The sequence below is a fragment of the Chionomys nivalis genome, chromosome X (assembly GCF_950005125.1).
Source record: "Chionomys nivalis chromosome X, mChiNiv1.1, whole genome shotgun sequence".
Lineage (NCBI taxonomy): Eukaryota > Metazoa > Chordata > Mammalia > Rodentia > Cricetidae > Chionomys > Chionomys nivalis.
In genome coordinates this window covers 100,448,277-100,464,157 of record NC_080112.1, presented here as the reverse complement: position 1 = coordinate 100,464,157, position 15,881 = coordinate 100,448,277, and the positions used below count along the sequence as shown (strand labels likewise).

Below are 15,881 nucleotides of genomic sequence, written 5' to 3'. Positions count from 1 at the left end.
AGGTATCTGCCCAAAGGAACCCAAGTCAACATAATACAGAGATGACTGCACATCAATATTTATTGTTGCACTATTTGAAATAGCCCAAATGTGGAGCCAGACTAGATGTCCATCAGCATAGGGACAGACAAAAACAAAAGATGGCATATAATACACAATGGAGTTTTATTTATTAAGCTGTAAAGGAGAATGAAATATCATTTGCAAGAAAATGGATGGAATGGGAGATTATCATATTAAACCAAAGAAGCCAGACCCAGAAAAGCAAATGTCATGCTTTCTCTCATATATATAAAAAATTAGATTTTTTTAAATGCATGAAAGCAGAAGCGGGGTCTATTTAAGAGACAGGGGAACCAGAGGGGGAAAGACATACAATCCAAGTGATCCAATTAAAAACTAATCTGATGATTGTATAAGGTCCTTCTGTTTATGTGTTGCTTCCATTGGTTGAATAAAGAAACTGCCTTGAGCCGGGCGGTGGTGGCGCATGCCTTTAATCCCAGCACTCGGGAGGCAGAGGCAGGCGGATCTCTGTGAGTTCAAGACCAGCCTGGTCTACAAGAGCTAGTTCCAGGACAGGCTCCAAAACCACAGAGAAACCCTGTCTCGAAAAACCAAAAAAAAAAAAAAAAGAAGAAGAAACTGCCTTGGCCTTTTGATAGGGCAAAACTTAGGTAGGCAGAGTAGACAGAACTGAATGCTGGGAGGAAGAAGGGCAGAGTCAAGATGCCATGGATCTCCTGTCCGAGGTGGACACTGGTTAGAATCTTTCCTGGTAAGCCACGACCTCATAGTGAAATACAGATTATTAGAAATGGTTTGAATCAAGATGTGAGAGTTAGCCAATAAGAGGCTAGAACTAATGGTCCAGGCAGTGTTTAAATGAATACAGTTTCTGTGTGATTATTTTGGGTGTAAGCTAGCGGGGTGGCTGAGATGACAAGCAGCCTGCTCCTCCTGTTACAAATGATGACATCCCCCTGCCCACCACAACTTTCAATAGCTTCCCATTTCACTCACAATAAATGGTAAGGAACAAATGACCTCTAACTACACAATATGGCCTGTTAACTTTCACCTCATTGCCTACTATTAATAATTTTCTCCTTACTACCTAGTAAACATTCACCTGAGTATCTATGTGACTTTCTAAAGAAAGTTAGCCATATCCCAAATGCTCTTAGCTAGCCTTTGTGGGTATCAGGCACACACTACATGCACACACACATGCACACATAGAATTGCTCTTATCTGGCCTTTATGGGTACCAGACAGACAGACACACACACACACACATGTTGGAGAAGAGAGGCCACTTGTTGGTTCCCGGCTGCCTAGCTAGCTTAGACCTGAAATAATAACATAGAAACTGTATTAATTAGATCACTGCTTGGCCCATTAGCTCTAGCCTCGTATTGGCTAACTCATATTAATTTAACCCATTTAGCTGTAGCTTCTTATTGGCTAACTCATATTAATTTAACCCATCTCTATTAATCTGTATATTGCCATATAGCTGTGGCTTACTGAGTAAAGTTCCCAGTGTCTATCTCCGGCTATCCATGACTTCTGACTCCTCCTTCTTTCTCCCAGCATTCCGTTTAGTTTTCCCTGCCTACCTAAGTTCTGCCCTGTTCTGCTATAGGCTCAAAGCAGTTTCTTTATTCACCAATGGTATTCACAAAATACAGAGGGACATCCCATATCACACACATAGGCAAAGCACTCACACACCAAAAACAAAAAAAAGTAATGTTATAAAATAAACCAGACAAAAAGATGAGCTAGTGGTAGCATATGCCTATAATCATGGCAGAATTGGGGAGACAGAAAGCTCAAGACTAGCCTAGGCTACATAGCAAGATCCAGTCTCAAAACTGAAAGAAGAACCTGAAAAGATACAAGGTTGATCACCCCACACAGTCCAGGAAAGGCTCATGCTTGCAGGTATAAAGTACTGTAGAATGGATGCAGATAGTACTGTAATTTCTGCCCAGCCCACTGCTCCCTTACAGTGTACTCAATAAACTATTCTTCCTAAAGAACAAGATACTGCAGAAGACAGTGATATGATAAAGTACATGGCTAAAATCAGTGCTTGAGTAAAAATCTGAACACAAAACTGGGAAATAAGTGGTGCCTCTAATCCCATCACTTGGGAGAGTGAGGCAGGAGAAGTAGGAATCTGATGCCAGTCTGGGATACAGGCCAACCTGAGCTACATGGAAAGACTGCATCAAAGTAGGGAAGTAAAGACAAAGCTTAGCAGCTAAGAGCACCAGCTGCTCTTGGAGAAGACTCAGGCCCAATTCCCAGCACCCACATGGTGTCTCACAAACAGAACTCCCATCCCAGGGGATCCAATGACCTCTTCCGGCCTCCACGGGCACTAAGCACATGCAGTGTACAGCTATACATGCAGGCAAACACCCATACGCATAAAATAATGATTGGATCTTAAAAGGAAAACAAATTCACCTCTTCATCTAACCAAGAATTTGTTCTATCTTGTGACCTTTTTCTATCAGGTGACTGGAGGCTCTTTTCTCAGGAAAAAACTAAACCACCAAAGCACTAAACCTTTTATACAAACTACAAAATGAAGAGATAGATCCAGGAAGAATCTAGGTAAGTCTGTAATACTAACAATAGGACCTCAGGTCTCCTTTGCACACAGGTAACCAGGCAGGAGATTTGAAGGTGATTCTTTGGAGAAAGTAATAGCCTTACATTATTGATCTTGACTAACAGAAACATGAGAGCTATCCCTACAGTCACCAGAAGTGAACCCAAGAAACAGCAAACTCCCAACTGGTTTTTAAAATATCAACAACCAGCAAAGCTGAGTGAAGCCACCATGATAAAATACAAAACTAAAAAGGAAGAAATCCCAAAGAGGACAGATGATAGAGAGATAGATGGATGGGTGAGTGCTATATTGCTAAAAACAATAAGATGCTAAAGTAACAGAATAATAAAAGAAAATCAGCAAATGGTTTGGCATTTAAGTCAAGAACTTCCCACAACGACAAAAAGATGGAGAATATGAGACAAGAAAGTGCTAAAGATTATAAAAGCAGCCAATGAACTCTAAGATTCAAAGAACAGGAGACAGAGAAAGAAGAGAACAAGCCGGGTGGTGGTGGCGCACACCTTTAAACCCAGCACTCAGGAAGCAGAGGCAGGCCGATCTCTGTGAGTTCAAGGTCAGCCTGGTCTACAGAATGAGGTCCAGGACAGCTAGGGCTGTTACACCAAGAAACCCTGTCTCAAGAAACCAAAAAAAAAAGAAAAAAGAAAAAAAAAAGAATAGGAGAGAGGAGGAGGAAGAGGAAGGGAAGGAGGGGGAAAAAGAGAAGAGAACATAGAAAACAGAACAAATGGAGGTACTCAAAGAAATAAGAAAAGTCCCTACATTTTGAAGTATTAGTTTCCAGATGAACAAGGCCTAAGAAGTGTCAGTACAATAAAATAAAGAATGGGCCACATGGTCATCAAATTCTGGGGATAAAGACAGTCTTCCCTATACTAGTCTATAATCCAAGCACTGGATAGGTAAAAGCAGCAGGATAGCCACAAGTTCAAGATCAGACTGGTCTATGCAGTGAGTATCCAGACCAACCAAGGTTATAGAGCAAGGCTTTTCCCTCTCCACCCCAATCATCAAAGAAGGGAGGAAAGAATAGATAGGGTCCCTAAAAGTGTCCGAGAAAGGAGGCATTACCTACAAAGGATCAAGATTTGTTAGACTCATACACACTGCTGCTCAGATGGCCACGAAATACAGTCTGCACTCTTTACAAGGTCAAATGATTTCAAACCCCAAATTTTAAACCTACAAACATTTTCAGTCATCTCAGGGCAAGAAAAAAAGGGTTATATATAGACCTGTAAAAATCTAACAATTATGTCCTAGATACCTTTCCTCAAGAAGCTGAGGGAGATTGTACTCTAGACAAATGAAGGTGCAAACCAAGAAAGCAAGACAAGACAAGCTATAAGAAACAGGAAATACAAGACTGTTGGGTGTGGTGGTACAGAAATGTAAATGGCACTCAAGAGGCAGGACTATGTCAAATTCAAGGCCAGCCTGGTCTCCAGAGGGAGGCTGTCTTCAAACAGATAACAATGACAAAAGACAAGACTACATAGCAGTAAAAATCCTGAGGATGTGGGGACAGGGAAGATGGTTCAGTCAGTAAAGTGCTTGCCATACAATCATAAGGAACAGAGTTTGGGTTCCCAGCACCCACAGAAAAGTGGGGTGCAGCAGCAGACACCTGTAATCCTAGCACTGGCTTAGGTAATAGGAGGTCACAGGTAGGAGGACTTCAGAGGCTGATTGACCAGCCATCCTAACCAAGTAAATAAGCTCCAGGTTCCGTGAAAGAATCTGTCTCAAAAATTAAACTGGGGGGGCTGGAGAGATGGCTCAGCGGTTAAGAGCATTGCCTGCTCTTCCAAAGGTCCTGAGTTCAATTCCCGGCAACCACATGGTGGCTCACAGCCATCTGTAATGAGGTCTGGTCTGGTGCCCTCTTCTGGCCTTCAGGCATACATGCAGAAAGAATATTGTATACATAATAAGTAAATAAATAAATAAATATTAAAAAAAAAAAAAAATTAAACTGGGGTGTGATTAAGGAAGGTACCCAACATATACTTCTGGCCTCAACATGTACAGTGACAACATGCATGCATTCATAGGCATGTGTGCTTCTGTGTATCAACTTCCAGAGACAAAACTCCCCATCTTGGAGAGAAGTTCATTAAAACACAGGATGTTAAAGGGGACATGAAAAAGCAGGATATCTTAAGAGGAGGTAAAACATTACATCCTTTAGGGATGATCAGAAACTCAGAAAATAAACAACCCAAAGGCTTCAGGAAGTCCCTGAAACTGATCAGATTCACTAGACAGTTCCTCCCAAAGCATGTGTAAGCAGTAAGAACTGCTGAGAGACACTCTCAGATAAGCAGGGATACCTAGAAGACCCTGAGACCAGCTGTGCTACCTGGAAGAGGCACAACAGCCAAGCTTCCTGGAAGAACCAGAGAATAGTCAAGCCACCTGTAAGAGGCTCAACAACTGAGTTGCCTGGAAGGACACTCTCCAAACTGTTTACCTGCCTGCAGAGTGTGCAGCATGCTCTAGGTTTCTAGCTTTCATGGGATGTTGGGGTGGACTTTCCATGATGCAGTTGTCCTTTGAGTCATTTCTGCTCCAGTAAGCAGCTCCTCCCCCATACTCCTGTAAGTAACCCCAATAAAACTCACTGGTTCATCAAATTCAGTTGTGGTGGTATCCTCATTTTGGTCTATCATTGGTTCCCTACCTGGAATAAGTATAGACATTTGACCATGTCTCCCCAGGAATAGTGTCACACAAAAGGTATATATATCCCCAAACACACACACACAAGTTAAGAGAAAGAAGTCCCAGGATGATAGTGATGCAGAAGACAGATTCCAGAGAAAAGGTCTTTGGGGAAGAACAAACGGAAGCTATTGAGCAGATGGAAAACACTAATGGATGCTTGACGGAGCTTCTAAAGCATCTGGGGAAAATTAGCAAAAGGTTTGTAGAAAACTAAGCAAGTATGGAAAGGAGGCAATTGTCCATGCCAATAAAAACAAAAACTTAAAATGGATCTACACTATAGTGCTATGCAACTATAAAAAGGAAGTATAAAAGAAAGGACATGAAGTTTGAAGAGAGATGTGGGGAAGGGATCCAGGAGGAATTAAAGAGAGTAGTGAGGAAATATGATCAAAATACATTGTATAAATATATGAAATTCTCAAATATATAAATAATATTCTCAATGGAAGTACAAGCCAGCTGTGCCATAACCTGTAATCTCAGCACTTAGGACTTAGAAGTAGGATGTTCAGGAGAGTTCAAGGTCATCCTCAGTTACATAGTAAGTTCAAGGCTGGTCTACATGAGAGAGAGAGAGAGAGAGAGAGAGAGAGAGAGAGAGAGAGAGAGAGAGAAAGAGAGAGAGAGTTTTAAAATCCCAAGTGTAAAACACTGTATAGAGATAGCTACTTTTTAACTACAAAGAGAGATTTAAAGTAGCTAACATTTTTTCAACACAAAAAAGAAAAAAAATGTTGCTGTAAAAGGAGGGAAAAGTCTGGAAGAAGGGTCAGAGATCAATACTTGACCTCTCTCTATTTGTTTGAGACAGGGTCTCTCTATGTAGTCCTCGCTATCCTGGAACCTGCTATTTAGACCAGGCTGGCCTCAAACTCACAGAGATGGCTGGATGTCTCTGTCTCCTAAGTGCTAGGATAGGATTAAAGGCATGTGCCACACCCAGCAAAATTTGACCTCTCTGAATGCAACTTTATTTTCTAGATTTGTCTCTAAAATCACAAAGCCATTTCACAAAATTATAAAATGAAATTAAATCAAAAGAGAACCAAATCTACTAAGATGAAGATGTAGCTCAGTTGGGACTATGCTTGCCTAGCATGCACAAGACCCTGGGTTCAATTCCCTGTGCCATATAAACCAAGTGTGGTGACAGGTGCCCATAACCACAGTAGTAATTCTCCAGGAAGTAGAAAGGGCAGGATAAGCAGTTCAAGGTCCTTTAACCTCAGCACTCTGGAGACAGAGGCACACAGATCCCTGTGAATTCCAGACCAGCCAGCCAGGGCTACAAGGTAAAATACTGAAATACTGTCTCTGGAAAAAAAAAAGGTAAGTCACACACAATAAGGTCAAGACCAGTGGGAGAGGGACAACAGGACACATATACACCACACACACACATACACACAGAGAGAGAGAGAGAGACAGAGACAGAGAGAACCCATGATATAAATAAGTATCTTTTTTTTAAATCAAAATCTTGGTCTGATAGGGCATTTGTGCAAGCATAAATACCCAAGTTTGGGTCCCAGCACCCATGTTAAACAAACAAGAAAAGGTGGGCATAGTAGCATATACCTGTAATCCCAACAAAGGAGGATGGCAGGGAAGACCAGGAGGGTCTCTGGGGCTTGCCAGCATCCAGTCTTCCCAAAAACTCAGAAGGTCCAGATTGAGTAAGAGCCCTGTCTCGAGATATGGCACATACTGCCAGGGGTGAACATCGCCCAGTGCCCTCCCATGGTCTCTGCAAACATGGACATAAGTGCACACACCTCACACCCATGAATGCATACACACTATATACACACAAAATTGAAACATCAAGTTTTTTATAAACCGGAAAAAGTCAAACTTATTGGCTCCCACCTATAATCCTAGCTCTCAGAAGCTGAGGCAGGAAAACAGCTGCGGGGCTGGGGACAGCATGAACTACACAGGGAGTTCCAGGACAACCTGGCCTTCAGAGTAAGCCCCTGACTCGAAAAGACAAAAAAGTCAAAAGGAAAAGCAAAAATGTGGAGCTATGGGCTGTCAAAATGTCTCAGAGGGCAAAGCTGTTTGCCACATAAGCCAACCCACAGGGTGAACGGAGAGATCCAAATTCTACAAGCTATCCTCTGATCTTCACACTCATGTTTCACACTCATGCATACACCCCTGAACCCCCATATATAAGACAAATAAACTATTTTAAACTAATGTTTTAAAAAGGTATCTGCACTGAACATCAACAAGCCCTTTTCTTTTTTGTCCACAATACAGTATAACAACTACTTACATAGCTGATGGTACGTGCTATTCACACAGCATTTCCATTGTGTTAAGAATTACAAGTAACCCACGTATCATCTAATTATCTGGGAAGAGAGGCATAGGTGATATGCAAACATTACACCATTTTTTATATAAGAGACTTGAGCATTCATGGACATTGATATCTATGGGGAGCCTGGACCCAAACCCCGAAGATACCAAGAACAAATCTTATTAAAATCCTGACTTGAGAAAAACAACTATAAGAAAAATCAAAACACAAGCCAGGGGTGGTGGCACGCACCTTTAATCCCAGCACTCAAGAGGCAGAGGCAGGTGGATCTCTGTGAGTTCAAGGCCAGCCTGGTCTACAGGAAGAGTTCCAGGACAGCTAAGGCTTCATAGAGAAAAAGCTTGTCTTGAAAAAAAATTCAAAACACTAGATAAATTAATATCAAATCTAAATATCAAATATTTTATATTATGGGTGGTATAAGATTATATTTTTAAAAGTAATTTCTTTCTCCTAGAACTCATATCAAAATGTTCACATTTTATGTGATACATCTACAATGTGCTTTAAAAGAATCTAAAGAAGATAGATGGAAAGGTGAGAACACAGATAAAACAAGAAGTATTAATTTACTAAACACGTGCCAAACTCACACACATTGTGTATGAATCAGTCCTGGGTGCTATACAAAGTTAGATACCACATAGCTGCTACCTCCACAGGCTTGTGTGGGAACAACCACAGACAATGAAATATGGTGTACCAGGTGCTGTACAAGAGATGCGCAGCAGAGATACCCACGTGCAGAGGACAGGGATTCTTAATCAGACAGAGGCATCGCATATAGCTTGAAGCGAATCTTGGAGAATAAATAGCAGTGGCGGTGATGGGGATGGGTTGCAAACTGAAAACATTCTAGAAAGAGAGGGTAAGCAGGCAGCAATGATATAGCATTGCAGTGTCGTACGGGTTCAGTACAAATGGTGAAAAGAAACCAGGCAGGCATAGGGCAGAAGATAAGGCTGGGAACCTTGCCATGAGGACCCGAAAGTGGAAGGGTAAAGAATTTAAACTTTCATTCTAAAAGATACTAGACAGGGCAGGCAAGATGGCTCAGTGAATAAAGGCACTTACTGCCAACGCTGGCAGCCTGAGCTGGATCCCTGGGACCCATATGGTGGAAGGAGAGAATTAACTCTAGGAAGCTGTCCTCCGATCTCCACATGTGTGCCGCCACGGCCTCTGTGTGCATGCATACACAAATACACACATACAAATGCAAACAGGGTAATTTTTTAAAAAGATTTTAAATGACCGGACAACCACGTAGACCTTTTAGCAGGAGAACGGCACTATGTTATTTTCAGCTTACAGACGGCTGGGACTCTGAGCGGAGGAGAATACAATGAGAAAAGGAGCCAGGGAGACAAGTGAAGACATTAAAGTAGAAGTCGGTAGCACGAATTCTAAGTGGTCTTAATAAATAAAACTAGAAGTTAGATATTAAGCTGTGAAAGCTGAAGGATCGGAGAAGCAGTGTGGACAGCCACTAGAGAGATCTTTTACTTCTAGCAATGCTCAGTAGAATCCTCAGACTGCAACTGTCTCCACCAAACATCAGTCTGAAGAGACAGTCTGAGGACAGGATCGGCCCTTTGGTCTGAACATTGGTAGAAGTAAAAGCTCTCCCTAGTGGCTGGCCACACTGCTTCTCTGATCCCTCAGCTTTCACTGCCTAATATCTGACATGAAGTTTTATTTATTAAGACCAATTAGAATCCGTGCTACAATTGCCCAGATGACAGAGAATGGTCATTTGAACTCAAGTGTAGAACTGGGTAGATTCAAGATATTTCTACAATAGTAAAATAAGCAAAGACTTGGAGATGGGTTAGATGTCAAAGAGGAAGGGAAAACTGAGACAGAAACCACGATGACATAAGTTTCTAGTCCACTAGAATGCCAATAACTAAACTGTGGAAGAAACATTTGGGAAAATAAGAGGATGCGCTTAGTTTAGGACCATGGTTGTCAGCACAAGGAAACTGTGTTCACCAGGGGACAGTGGAAGCAATTTTGGTTATTATCAACTAATGGTACCTCATAGATGGGAAAATACAGCCACTGCTAATCATGATACAATGGACCTAATGGCTGCTCACAAGAGAAAATAAACACAACACAAAACAACAACAGCACAGACGTTGAGAAGATCAGATTAGGACAACACTGATTCCAAAATCTCCAATTAATGGCTTTTTAAGGATGCTCAGCAGTCTCTGGGAAGTTCCTCAAGCTTAAAACAGCTATATAATGTAAATACAAGGTAACAGCTATCCATTTATTAAGCATCTATTCAAGGCACCAGTTAAGATTGGGTGCTAACTCCCAAGAATATATTCAGAAAGAAGAAGGCCTAGTATAGAGTCCTCTGGGACACCAACAATGATAATAGGAAAGAATTGATTTAAAAAAAAATCCCATGAGGGGGCTGGAGAGATGGCTCAGAGGTTAAGAATACTGGCTACTCTTCCAGAGGACCTGGGTTCAATTCCCAGCACCCATATGACGGCTCACAACTGTCTGTAACTCCAATTCCAGGGGATCTGACACCCTCACACAGACACACATGCAGGGAATGCACATGAAATGAATAAAATCATTAAAAAGAAGAATTATGAGAAAGAGAGAGAGAGAGAGAGAGAGCATGCACAGTCTGAGTCAAGGACATGAGGTGCACCCTCCTCTAAAAAAAAAAAAAAAAAAAAATCCCATGAGAATGACTAAGAAGTAGTTAACAAGGCAGGAGGAAAGTTCAGGCTGGAGAGATGGCTCACGGGTTAAAAGAGCTTGTTGTTCTTCCAGAGGACCCAAGTTCAGTTCCCAACACCCACATCAGGTAGCTCACAGCTGCCTATGACTAGCTCCAGGGGAGCCTTTGCAAGCACCTGCACACAAATGGCATGCGCGCGCGCATACACACACACACACAAGTTAGGAGGAAAGCCATCAGAGAATAGGTATCACAAACCAAATGAAGGCAGTGTTTCCGGAGGGAAACTAGAATAAGACAGATACAGTGCTAAAGAAAGAGACAACAAGAGTAATAAGCTAAGAGCAGAAAGCTTATATGGTCTTTGACAAAACTGAGTTCACTGATGGCTTGGGCAAGATCCAGTTCAGTAGAGTGTTCAAGACATAAGTAAGAACCATTAGAATGTCTTAAAGGTGGGAAATATTAATCATACCATGAAGCAAAAAGAGCTACGAGGTGGGGGTGGCCAAAGAAACAGGAGAAGGGGTGTGCAATGAAGGACAAGGAACCTACGAAGCAGGAATGAGTTCAAACAAAGAAAACCATGAGCCTTGATGGGACAAGGGGAAAGAACTGTATCTTTCACTTAGACAGAAGTAAAGACTGGTTGAACTTCAGTGACATTTGTAGATGGAAAACAGCAAAAGGAATTTGCTTCTGAGAGCTCTTTATGTTAATCTTCCAAAGCCAAAGGTAAAGGTACTAAATAAGTGAATACTAGTTGTAAAGTAACTAGTCCACGACCCTAGAGAAGCTAAGTAACAAGGTGAATCCTAAGAGAAACATATATGGATACCCCTGGGGAGGGGAAATAGACAAGATCTCTTGAGAAAATTGGGAGCCTTGGGGTGGTGGGAAAAAGGAGGGTGGAAGGGGAAGAGGAGCAGAAAAGAAGATGGGTAAGGGAACAGGATAGTTGAGATGGGGGAAGGACAGAGGCTGAGAGCAAGGAAAGGGATATTTTGATTGTGAGGGAGCCATTATGGAGCCAGCAAGAAACCTGACACTAGAGAAATTCCCAGGAATCCACAAGGATGAACCCAGATAAGATGCTAAGCCATAAAGTGGAGGGTGCCAGAGCTGGCCTTGCCCTGTAGTCAAACTGCTGAATATCTTAAATATCACCATAGAACCTTCATCCAGCAACTGATGGAAACAGAGGCAGAGACCTACATTGGAACACTGGCCTGAGATCCTAAAGTCCAGCTGAAAAGGGAGGAATGGGAATATGAGCACAGAGGTCAAGACCATGCTGGGGACACCCACTGAAACAGTCTACCTGAGCTAATGGGAGCTCACCAACTCCAGCAGGACAGGGAAAGAACCAGCATAGAACCAAACTAGTCCCTCTAAATGTGGGTGACAGTTGTATGGCTGGGGCAGACTGCAGGGCCACTGACTATGGCACCAGGATTTGCCCCTGCTGCTTCTACTGATTTTTTTGGAACCCATTCTCTTTGGAAGGATACCTTGTTCAGCCTGGATATAGTAGAGAGGGCTTGGACCTTTCCCAAAGCAATGTGCTTTACCTTCTCTAAGGATTGGATGTGGGTGGGGTGGAGGAGAAGGTGAAGGGCATGGGAGGAGGAGAGGGAGTGGGAACTGGGATTGGTATGCAAAATGAGAAAAGATAGCTTTTCTTTTTAAAAAATGCAAAGAAAGGTAAGCATTTGGAATAATCACTAACAAGAAGCCAGTGACAAGAGGCCAGTGATGCGGCTCACTGGAAGAGTGCTTGCCACGAACATTGACAACTTGAGGTTGATGCCTGAGATTCTTGTCCTCTGACCTCCCCAACTATACCACAGCACACACGTACAGCGCATATGGCACACACATACACACACACCATGCACATAAATAAATGTAATAAAATAGAAAAATCCCCTCAAAAAATTAGACAAGAAGGTGATTTTGAATGGCATGGGGATTGTGGAAAATGAGTCTACAAAAACAGCTGTGTCCTAGATGGGGTGTTCCGAAAGCTATCATGTGTCCCATGAAAAAGCAGCACTTTTGCTGTTCAGATCCACGAGCACAGGCATCATTTAAATGGAGTCGCCACTGTCACCCCTCTCCAGACACAGTAGGACCCAGAAGTGGACCCGCAAAACAGACGGACTCAGAAATGTCTCCGGGGTCAATCCCATGAGAAATTTGGGTTTTTTGTGGTGCCAGGAATCAAAGGCAGGTCCTCATCAATGCTAAACAGGCAGTCCCCAGCTCAGCCTCATGCTGAATGCCTCACTGCCAAGCCTACCGCTCCATGGTATTTCTTTGTTCTGCTGAAAGCATTACCCTTTCAAATATTTTGAACACCTGACTCAACACAGTGGTCTCAGCAGTACCGCTTTCCTGTTAATTCCCAGCTCCTAGCGTCCCTGGACCCCTTGACATTTCCAGTAACAACAGTTCAGTTCTGCCTCCCACTCTCTGCCGTCCCCGGAACAATGTTCTGCCCACATTAAGAGGTAGGCTTTCAGCACAGGGCCCCTCCTTTCCTCCAGCAGTCACACGGCAGGCACCCATATTAAAATGTCACTGACGTGCAGTTTGAGACGACAATTACCTCCCCCAGGTCATCTTCCACTAGCCCTTGTTCATTTTTACCTGAGCCACTTGATTGTGTTTCTCTGGGAGGTTTTTCAGATGGCTACAAGGTACGCAGACAATATTCCCATCTACGTGAAGAAAAAATGATTTATTTATATGGTTTTCATCCTAATCCAGCAGCGTCCCTCCTTTCGGAGGTATATGTTGATACGAAGAAGCAAAAGGCCTAATTCAAGTACATAGCTATTTTTTTCAGAGAAAACATAATTGTTCCCTGGTTTAGCTATTCATCAGCTAGTTTTTAAAGGAGCTAGTCCTGAATGCTTCCTCTCATACCATGAGTGTACCTTCTGACGATATTTGCTTTCTGTTCAGTTTCTAAGAGGGAAACAAAATGTAACGGGTTTTGTTTATCTATTACTAAATAATAGAACACTGACGTCATAAAGTCATTTAATTCAGCACATAAAGGGAAAAGCCAAATGTGTTGCTTGTCCTAATGAACTGTAGTTCAAGGCATATGGATATTAAGCCGTGTGACTAATATCAAATGATACGGCTTTGACTTGGTTTATTGAAAATGGACAAATAAAAAGCTCAGGGGTGGAATCTGGGAATGGATGCAGGAACTGAGTCTCAGAATATGCCACTGTGATTTCCCTCACATGTACCCCCTTTCCCTTCCAATTCTTTACAATGGATTCAGCACAGAAAGTGCTAGTTTTTTAGGTCTATGAGGATGGGGATTGATAGTGACTCACAAACAATGAGGGCACTGCTCCCAATATGGACAGGAGCAAAACAATAGTGAGGTGGCAGCAGTGCTAACAAAAGCATTTACTCTAAGCCCTCACTGGGTTGTCTGAGAAATTGCATTTAGGCAGTATAGGCAAGGACAGTGATATCTGTCACTGTTGTAATGATCAGAAATTAGCCCAGACCAACCTTGCGGCCATGAGCTGCATCCGAGTCAGCTTGCTTTAGGGTCTTTGTGTGTTCCACTCCTATTGACAGTTATCTGTGCCCTCCTCATCCCTCTCCATGATGTTTTGTATTTTCTGTCTGTTTTGTTTTGTTTTGCTTTGCTTTCTTTTCAACTGACCTCTCCAAGTTCCTAGGTAGTACCCCACAGTCTTTGGATTGCCGTCGGGGCCCCGGTTCACAGAGAAGGTGGACTTATTTCGGTAGCCATTGATGATGGGCTGGCAAGGACAAAAGGGAAGAAAGGAGAACAGGGGAATCAGACAAAATCAAAGAGGACAACAAGAAAGAGAACACAGTCATGTCCTCTGAGTGGGGACCAATGTTGCTGACTTGGAAGGTGTGGTACATGGGAAAGCCTATGGCTGAAATGATCCAAACACTCTTGACAGCATATTTCTCATCTGTGCTGTCGATTTGCTTTTCAATAACGTGTCCTCGCTACTCTGAAAAAGAAAAAGAAATTTCAATCTTGCCATAAAGCAGGAGCTAGCAAAAGTGACCTGTCAAGAGCTGGAATAGTTTAAGCTTTGCAGGACATATGACATCTGTCATAACTACTCCATGGTGACACTGTAACCTCAAAAGCAGCCACAGACACAAACAGGTGGGTTAGGCTGTAATACAGAATGACAGATTTGGTCTAAGGGACATGGCATGCCAACTTCTGCCATAAATGAAATTCTGCTATTTGGAAGCACTGTTAGGAAGGTTTTTGAAGCCTGGAATCTGCTTAAGGAGCTAGCATGCTAGTGGCTGATAAAGTAGGCTCTGTATCAGACAGTCCAGAATATGTAAACATTAGCTCTGACACTTTGAAGATGTGTGCCCTAGGTAAACTGCCCAGTCTCTGCGTTCTCTGATAGTTTCATTTACAAAATGACAGTACCTATCTATCCCTCTGGGCCATTGTAAACAGAAGAATGAGAAAATGATGCAGGGTAATCACCTGCCCCAGCAAGTGCCCTGCGACTATTATTGATACCATTAGCCATTCCAAGGCCACAGCAGGTAATAATTAGGGAGGTGGGGACTTACAGAAGGTATAATAGGATGGAGGTGACAATGCAGCCCCTCTGAATGAGGGGAGGCCACTGTTCCATGGACTCTATGGAGGAACTGCAGGTAAGACTCTAGTCTTTGTAAAATTGTCTTCTGAGCTTCAAATTTCACCTGCAACAGAAAGAATATAAGCAATACAGCGAAGCATTTTGTATTTTCACTGCAAAGAAGAGACAAAAGAGGATCTCTCCAAGATGCTTGGGTTATGTGTTTAGCAGATAAGAGAAGCAGGAAATCCAGCACAGGCAAAGACTTAATAAGATGCCAAGGAAAGGTCAAGAGGGAGTTCTGTGTGAGCTCATCTTTTCATCTGACCTTTAAGATTAAACACTTAAAGTATATGTCAGTGCTGCCCAGTAGAACGTCCTATAATGGAAATGTTCTGTCTCTGCTGTGTTCTCCACACACAGTAGCCATTAGTCACGTGTGGCTAAAGCACTTGAAATGTGCAGTGCCTGGTGAGACTAAGGAAGGGCTCACAAGAGAGTTAAGGTTGGGCACGCAATGTTCTAAACTGCCTCAGGTAGTTCACATGGGTAAGCAGCCTTCAGAGAAGAAAGCAGAGGGAGGGATGCGAGCTTAATGACAGCACTTCAGAGTAGCCCTGCTCAACCTTGTCCTCAAGCTCTGCACCAACCACTTTGAATTCAATTTTCTTTAATGTCACTGCATGTTCTGTTCCTGCTGGTCCTGTTCTCCGTACCTGACCTCTCTGCCCTTGTGTTCTCAGTTCTACTAGTCACAGTCATCACCTGACTTCTCCAGATTCCCAGGGATGCTGTTAGGATGGCTTGCTGTCTGAGCCTTGGTTGATG

At 42.7% G+C, this 15,881-nt stretch overlaps 1 protein-coding gene across 4 annotated transcripts in view; it reads right to left on the bottom strand.

The window, feature by feature from the left end:
• The window catches only part of Trmt2b (tRNA methyltransferase 2 homolog B), a 54,297-nt gene that overhangs the window by 26,968 nt on the left and 11,448 nt on the right, over positions 1-15,881 (bottom strand). For 2 of the 4 annotated variants that reach the window (XM_057759812.1, XM_057759811.1), the window contains 3 exons: positions 15,043-15,177; positions 14,126-14,225; positions 13,081-13,151 (listed from right to left, as the gene is read on the bottom strand). In XM_057759812.1, coding sequence (XP_057615795.1) covers positions 13,081-13,151; positions 14,126-14,225; positions 15,043-15,177 — 306 coding nt within the window. The remainder of the gene's footprint in view (positions 1-13,080; positions 13,152-14,125; positions 14,226-15,042; positions 15,178-15,881) is intronic. The other 2 variants (XM_057759814.1, XM_057759815.1) reach the window with 2 other exon arrangements.